General features: G+C 37.9%; 1 protein-coding gene across 1 annotated transcript; it reads left to right on the top strand.

The window, feature by feature from the left end:
* Positions 1 to 7531: 7531 nt before the first annotated feature.
* Positions 7532 to 8473, top strand: LOC100521356 (olfactory receptor 1J4-like). The gene has a single exon (XM_021085329.1). It carries the CDS (start codon positions 7532 to 7534, stop codon positions 8471 to 8473), a length of 942 nt encoding a protein of 313 aa, XP_020940988.1.
* The last annotated feature ends 224 nt before the right edge of the window (positions 8474 to 8697 follow it).

Genomic DNA, 8697 nt, shown 5'->3' with positions numbered 1-8697 from the left:
TCTACCCTTTGTTCAGTGGTGAAAAATGCTTTACTTAGAATTAGAATAATTAGAATTAGAATTAGAATTAGAATTAGAATTAGAATTAGAATTAGAATTATTAGAGGAGTTCCTGTTGTGGTTCAGTAGGTTAAGAACCTAATATTGTGTCCCTGAAGTGTGGATGCAGGTTCCATCACTGGCCCTGCTCATTGAGTTAAGGATCTAACCTTTTTACTAGCTGCGGCATAGGTCACAGATGCTATTCAGATCCAGCTTTGCTGTGGCTGTGGCATGAGCCAGAAGCTGTAGCTCCAATTCATCCACTTGCCTGGGAATTTCCATATGTATCAGGTGCAGCCATAAAAAGAAAAAAGAAAAAAAAGAACTAGAATTAATTTGGAGTGAATTATCAATGGGATCCTGCTGTATAGCAGAGGGAACAATATCCAATCACTTGTGATGGAACAGGATGGAGGATAATATGTATATGTATGTATATGTATACACACATACACACACACATATATATATATGTGTGTATGTATCACTGGGTAATTTTGCTATACAGAGGAAATTGGCAGAACATCGTAAATCAACTATTAAAAAATTACACTTAGAACTAGAATTGGAAAGACATCATTGTGGTATAACTTTAAGAGAGAATAAGTAGTTATAGCCTAGTTTCCATCAATGAGGGGAGGGTTAAGGCAACTATAGTACACAGCCCAGGAATATTACAACACCATTAAAATGTTTATGAAAAGTTTTGATGTTATTTTTGAAAGGCAGAATAGAAAATTTGCATGTTTATGACCATTTGCCAAAATATAGAATATTTTCTTAAAACCTAGAAGGCTGTGCTCCAAAATGTTGAAGTATTTTGTTGTTGGGAGTGGAGACATTTATACATTAAAACATTTCCCAACCCTAATATTTATGTAATCATGCCTTTCTTTTGTAAATAATGAAAATATTGTATAGTTTTGTGAATTTCACAGGAAAGAGATGATCCAGAAAGAGAAGTCTATGGATTGACAAATGGTAAGAAACAGAAGGAAGCCAATCCTAATAGGCACCATTGCTGTGTCTGATGGCTCTGCTTCTCACCCGCATCCACTCAGATAGGACCCTGAGCATCAAGGTATGAAACCGTCAAAAGACAAGTTCCTTGAACCTCAGGAAAGAGTCCCTCTCCTAAAAATAACTTGCAGCCAATAAGCAAATGCTTATTGCTGCTAGCAAACTGTTTGTATTCTGCTGCCTTTTGGGCCCTCAACCTTTCTAAATACATGTGCAGAGAGAGAGAAAGCAAGATCTTTGTCTAATTTATCCCTGGATTTTTATCTGTTAGTATCAAGTATGTAGAGACCCACAATTTTGTTTGTTTTTGTTTTTTAATTTTTTTTAATTCACCAATACATTATTTTTGTTACTGCACAGCTTAGTGACCCAGTTACAAATACATGTATACATTGTTTTTCTCACATTATAATGCTCCATCATAAGTGACTAGACATACTTCCCAGTGCTGCACAGCAGTTTCTCATTGCTAATCCATTCCAAAAGCAATAATCTGAATCTATTAACCCAAAGCTCCCAAATTCTCCCATTCCCTGCCCCTTCTCTTGGAAACCAGAATTCTATTCTCCAAATCAATGATTTTCTTTTCTGTGAAAAAGTTCCTTGGTGCCATATATTAGATTCCAGATACAAGTGATATTATATGGCATTTGTCTTTCTGACTTACTTCACTCAGGATGAGAATCTCTAGTTCCATCCATGTTACTGTAAATGGCATTATTTTGTTCTTTTTTATGGCTGAGTAGTATTCCATTGTGTATATATAGCACATCTTCAAAACCAACCATCTGTCGATGGACATTTGAGTTGTTTCCATGTCCTGGCTATTGTGAATAGTGCTGTAATGAATATGCAGGTGCATGTGTCTTTTTTAAGGAATTTTTTTTTCTGCATATATGCCCAAGAGTGGGATTGGTGAGTCATATGGTAGTTCTATCTATAGATTTCTAAGTTATCTCTATATTGTTCTCCATAGTGGCTGTACCAGCTTACATTCCAACCAAAAGTGCTAGAGGGTTCCCTTTTCTCCACACACTCTCTAACATTTGTTATTTGTGGAGTTTTTAATGATGGCCATTCTGACTGGTGTGAGGTGGTATCTCATGGTAGTTTTGATTTGCATTTGTCTAATAATCAGTGATGCGGAGCTTTTTTCATGTGCTTGTTGGCCATCCGTATATGTTTTTTAGAAAAATTTCTGTTCAGGATTTTTGCCCATTTTTCACTTTGGTTGTTGGTTTTTTTCCTGTTGAGTTGTATAAGTTGTAAAATTTATATGGAACCACAAAGAAGCAGAATTGCCAAAGCAATTCTGAGGAACAAAAACCAAGCAGGAGGCATTACTCTCCCAGACAGCAGGAAATATTATAAAACCACAGTCATCAAAAGAGTGTGGTAATTTACCCAAACGGACAGACAAATGGAACAGAATAGAGAACCCAGAAATAAACCCAGGCACATATGGTCAATAAATCTTTGAGAAATGAGGCAGGAACATAAAATGGGAAAAATACAGTCTTTTCAGCAAGTATTGCTGGGAAACCTGGACAGCTGCATGCAAATCAATGAAACAAGAACACAACCTCACACCATGCAAAAAATAAACTCAAAATGTCTTAAATACTTAAATATAAGAAAAGACACCATCAAACTCCTTGAAGAGAATATGGGAAAACATTCTCTGATGTCAATCTTACATATTTTTTCTCAGGTCAGTCTCCCAAAACAACAGAAATAAAATAAAACATAAAACAATGGGACCTAATCAAACTGACAAGCTTTTTTCACAGCAAAGGAAGCCAAAATAAAAACAAAAAGACAACTTACAGAATGGGAGATAATAGTTTCAAATTATGCAACTGAAAATAGCTTAATCTCTGAAATATGCAAACAATTTATACAGCTCAACAGAAAAGAGCCAACAATCCAATTGAAAAATGGGCAAAAGACCTGAATAGACATTTATCCAAGGAAAATATACAAATGGTCAATAAGCACATGAAAAAAATGCTCAATGTCACTGATTATTAGTGAAATGCAAATCAAAAGTACCATGAGATACCACCTTATTTTTTGGATGGGGGAATTTGCTTATTTTGCATTTCACTCCCTCTTCTCATCATGATTTCCCTTATTTTTTATATTTGTATTTCCACAGAGCCTCAGCAAAAGCCAAACATTGCAATAAAATATTAATATGAGAGGCCCTGATAGAACCTGGTGAATACCTGCACATAGATCCTGGCCTCAGCCCTTGACATCCACCACTGTGAGACTTTGGGCATGGTTGTTGATCCTTCTCAGTCTAGGTTTTCTCATCTGGCTTAGCAGAGTGTCTAGCATCTAGGAGTTTCTCCATGTGTCAATTTATCTGGAATTGCATTTTTGCAGATGTATAATTCATTTTTAGGTCAAAATTATGCTTAAAAAATATAAACTAGATAGAATAGAACATAAAATGCATGATCTAAGGGTATTATCCTAAAGCAGCACTAAAAGATACACCTTTAAAAGTGCTTCCTGAATCATAGTGAAGATAGAAATGCTGACTCTCATCAGTCCATGATAAAAATCACCAAGCCATAGAAGATTGATTAACTTGCATTCCTCCAGGAGCCAACTCTGAACTAAGAATTAAGGACAAGGAGTATATTTGGGGATTGAAGAAAGCAGCAAGAGGAGAGTGGGAAAGGAAGATGGGGAGAGTAAGGACAGAGACAAATGACAAATAGCAAAGAATCACCATCCAGGTAACTGACACTAATTCCACTGAGGAAACACTAGACTCCAGCACAGCTCAGATTTGTCCACTTTGATTTTGGAGAGTTGTTACTGGCCAATATTCTGGTAACTTTTTTCTCTGGCTTGTATCTAAAATGCTGTTGGACTTCAACAGGTCTGTGTTGAGAGTCTCTCCAGTCCTTCTGTTCTGATACACATGACATTGTGGCAGTCATTCAGGGTCATCACAGCTGGAAAGAAGCTTCCCAGGTAAAGCTTTGCTCTACCTACCATCTTTTAAACTCAGAATTCAAAATGGGCAAACTAAGCCCTCAAACATGATCTTAAGCTACAAATATTACCTTGTTCTGTATATCTCATTCCTAAGAATCACTAATGCCACAACAAATGATAATGTTCTTCCAAAGGTTAATTTTAAAGAGCCTGAAGCTTTAAAAGTTGAATCAAATTTCTGGGTAGTTTGTGCATCAGCATTTTATTCCCTAGTGCAAGTTTGTTTCTTTATGTGTTATTTTTCATCTATTTTTTAAACATTCTTTTATTCTTCCTGTCTTTCCTTCCTTTAAAATATTTTATTCAATGTATTTTATTTATTTATTTATTTGTTTATTTACTTTAGTTGATGTAACCAAACCTAAGATACTCCAAAGAACTAAAATGATTATCCTTGTCTCTTGTCACTTTTCGTTTTCTAATGATGGCCAGAGAGAAGAAACACAAAATAATTTCTTTTGGGTCACCTGTGGATATGGCCCCAAAAGAGCCTTTTGAGTTGGATACATTTTTACCTAATTCTCAGAAGCCATTCGCTCCTTTAGATCTCATTGGAGCTAGTAATTATTTTTAAAACTCTCTGGAGATTATCTTATGCTAAAGGGTGAAAAGGCTGGGAAACAGAGCCCAGAAAAGAAGGAAAAGTGATGATGCCTGATGTCCTTCCTCCATGGGCTCATTCTCTAAGGTCCTCAGCACAAACCACTCTCCCATGGGACACATTTTCTAGAGGAACCAAGGGGGAAATGTAGAAATTAATCCAGGTCTGATGGATGTCTTGAACTGGAAATTACAGGTTCACCTCCGTGCCCCTGTGGACTTTCTCTTTGTCTAGTTATAATTCTCAGATCATAAGTCTGCAGCTGGTAGACATGAGTGAGAGTCTGAGATTGTTGCTTTTCTTTTTGATGATGAAGAGATGTTGAGGACCTTGGAAGCTAAAATTCAGGTCCCTTAAATAGACTCTCAGGGCATATTTACCCACCACACACTGGAACATAAATGCAAGGAAGGTCAGTATTGGGGATGGAATGAACATTGTTTCTCAGCAACATATGGGCTTATATGTGGGTCTAGAAGAGGAAATATAAGAAAGCTGAATTTGACATGGAAGAGAAGAGAGAATACAAAAGACAGAAAATGAGAGAGGGTGGGGGCAAGTTAAAAGACATGGAGTGACAAAGAATGAAGATGTATTGGCAGAGAGAATGAGAGCTAAGAGAGGAGGAAGGAGAAAATGAAAGAAGGAATGAAAAAGCAAAGGTATAAACTGAAATAGAGATAAAAGAAAAAAAGAGTGATAAAATAGAGGCACAGGGAAGAAATTTATTTCAGAAGGAATTTCATTTGCTTTAGATCCTGAATATAGGAGAGAGGGTGTTTTCTTTTCTTTTATTATTACTCAAATGAATTTATCACATCTATAGTTGTATAATGATCATAACAATCCAGTCACCTTTGTGATCAATGTCAAATGCTTTTACTGAGATAATATCCTCATTTCCTGCCATGTTAAGTAGGAGTAGCTCTGTGAAGCCACTTTTTGTTGTACACTAGGGAGAAGTAGGGGGAGGACACAAAGATTTTAATGTATACTGGTGCCCAGATAACCAGAGTACTTTAATATACCTGAAATCTTCCCATTACTGGTATATCAATTTCTTATTGCTGCTCTAACAAATTGCCACAAATATAGTGGCTTAAAACTGCACAGATTTGTTACCATATAGTACTGAATGTCAGAAGTTTTATTGTTGGTTTTCTTCCTAAGGCTCTGAAGAATTGTCTCTGTTCTTTTTCCAGCTTCTCAAGGCCACCTGAGACCCCATGCATTCATTGTTTTTGTCCCTTTTCTACATCTTCTATGCCAGAAGCATAACATCTTAAAATCTCTCTCTGACTCTTCTGATTCCTTCTTCTACATTTAAGACTCCTTTGATTATATTAGGTCCACCCAGATAATCTAAGTTAATCACATATTAAAGTCAGCCTTAATAAAGCAGCCTTAATTCCACCTGCACCTTAATTATCCCTTGCCATCTACTGTACCAGATCCACAGGTTCTGGGAATTAAGATGTGGTCATCTTCCAGGGTTATTATTTCATCTTGCCATAAATAACCAGAAAGTGTTGTGTTAAATGGCAGGACCACCTGATAGGGACATGAAAACTTGGGATACAGTTAAAATCTCACTTATTTTAGCATCTTTTGATAATCATCTTTATTTTTGTAATGTGGTATTATTATGTTCCGTAGGAAGGAAATGAAATGAATTAAACATACATTTTGTATAGATAGTTTGAGCTGTTTTTAACATCTGTGCTGACAGTAGAATATAAGCCATAAATAAATTCTCATAAAATATTTTCTGGGAGTCAGATTGGCCTTTGCTTTCCCAACATGACATGGGACCTCAGGGAACCTACAGCCATCAAAGCAGAGGTAGTCTAGATGACATCAAATGGATATGTACTATTCCAGGGAACTTGGAATGGAAACATCAGCAACAGTCAGTGTGGTGGGTGTTAGGAAGAAAATATTGGAAATGTAGCAGAGACACAAATTTCTCAGGGTCTTTAAGCCATATTCAGGCTGTTTCACTTCATCTTAGATCAGTGGGAATCCATTGAGAGAATTAAACAGGGGAAGGTTTTTAAGATTTTAAAAGAGAATTTTTTTTGTCTTTTTTTTTTTTTGCCTTTTCTAGGGCCACTTCCCACAGCATGTGGAGGTTCCCAGGCTAGGGGTCTAATCAGAGCTGTAGCCACCAGTCTTCTCCAGAGCCACAGCAATGTGAGATCCAAGCCATGTCTGCAACCTACACCACAGCTCACAGCAATGCCGGAATCTTAACCCAATGAACAAGGCCAAGGATCGAACCTGCAACCTAAAAGAGGATTATTTTTTTAAATCCCTCTTTGGTTGCAGTAGGGAGAATGGGTTAACACAGTTTAGAGTTTCTTAAGGACCTTCTCTGAAGTGGAAACAACAAAATGGATGTATATCAATTAGTATTCTTTAACAAATACGATACCATACTTTGCATTCTTTTCTTTGAAAAGTCTGCCTCCCATCTGAAATGTAATAGTGGCTGTTGAAATCAAATCTTCTACAGGTTTCTGGGCAGTGGTTGATGATTTGGAACAGGAACTGAAAAACATTCTTGGGGCAACAATCAAGCTGAGACAGCATTTCTGTGCACTAGTCCTCAGCAACACAGATGCACAAATTCTATCTTATTTTTGAACCAAGAAAAGGTGGCTGTTTTAACCTTCCCTCATTGATAATTTTTCTAATTACCTTATTTGTAAACTTTATAAGGAATATTTGAGAAACAGGTTAAGTTTTCCACTTTGTAAAATTAAATACTTTTTTTATCTGAATGCTAAAATTGATTAATTCAGAGACCTTAATATTTTCAAGAATTTTGCATTCCCAGCAGAGAAAGTCAGCATGAGGAGGGAGAACCAGAGCAGTGTATCTGAGTTCCTTCTCCTGGGGCTCCCCATCTGGCCAAAGCAGCAGGGCGTGTTCTTTGCCCTCTTCCTGGGAATGTACCTGACCACGGTGCTGGGGAATCTGCTCATCATCCTGCTCATCAGGCTGGACTCTAACCTCCAAACGCCCATGTACTTCTTCCTCAGCCACTTGGCACTCACAGATGTCTCCTTTTCCTCTGTCACTCTCCCTAAGATGCTGACAAACATGCAGACCCAAAACACATCTATCTCCTATCCAGGGTGCATCTCACAGGTGTATTTTTATTTACTTTTTGGTTGTGTTGACAATCTCCTCCTCATGGTAATGGCATATGACAGGTATGTGGCCATCTGTCACCCTCTCCACTACACCACCATCATGAGAGAGGGAGTCTGTGCTCTGCTGGTGGCTGGCTCATGGATTGTCTCCTGTGCCAGTGCCCTTCTTCACACCCTCCTGCTGGCCCAGGTGTCCTTCTGTGCTGACAACATCATTCCCCACTTTTTCTGTAGCCTCCCCAACCTACTCAAGCTGTCCTGCTCAGACACCTCTCTCAATGAGCTGGTCATATTCACTGCAGGGGCTGCAGTTGTTGTTGTCCCATTGAGTGGCATCTTGGTCTCTTATAGCCGCATTGGGCTCTCCATCCTGAGGGTACCCTCTACAAAAGGGATCTGCAAAGCCTTGTCCACCTGTGGCTCCCACCTCTCTGTGGTGTCTCTCTTCTATGGGACAGTTATGGCCCTGTACTTTTCCTCCTCATCAGGCCAGTCCCATGACAAAGACATCATTGTTTCCTTGATGTACACAGTGGTCACCCCCATGCTGAACCCTTTCATCTACAGCCTGAGAAACAGAGACATGACATTGGCTCTGAGGATTCTTTTAAGAAACAATAACTTTTTTTCCAACTGAGAATCATCTAACCATGTTCTTATTTTACTCACTGACCTTGTCAGAAATACCTTAAAAAGTTGTGTGTTGATCACCCATGTCTCTAGCAGTTTCCTCACTTTCCTTTAAATGGTCATTGTTATTAGCTCAATTTCTTTCCCTTTAGTCATATCTCTTGTCTATTTATTCTTCCATAGCCTAAGTATGACATTATCCACAACACACATTCTACTTGTGGTCTTCTA

Source organism: Sus scrofa, chromosome 1, assembly GCF_054392235.1.
Source record: "Sus scrofa isolate SSC_HxYL_T2T_F1_AM1 chromosome 1, Sscrofa_HxYL_maternal_Yorkshire_Landrace_v2.0, whole genome shotgun sequence".
NCBI lineage: Eukaryota > Metazoa > Chordata > Mammalia > Artiodactyla > Suidae > Sus > Sus scrofa.
This window is presented reverse-complemented; position numbering and strand designations above follow the sequence as displayed.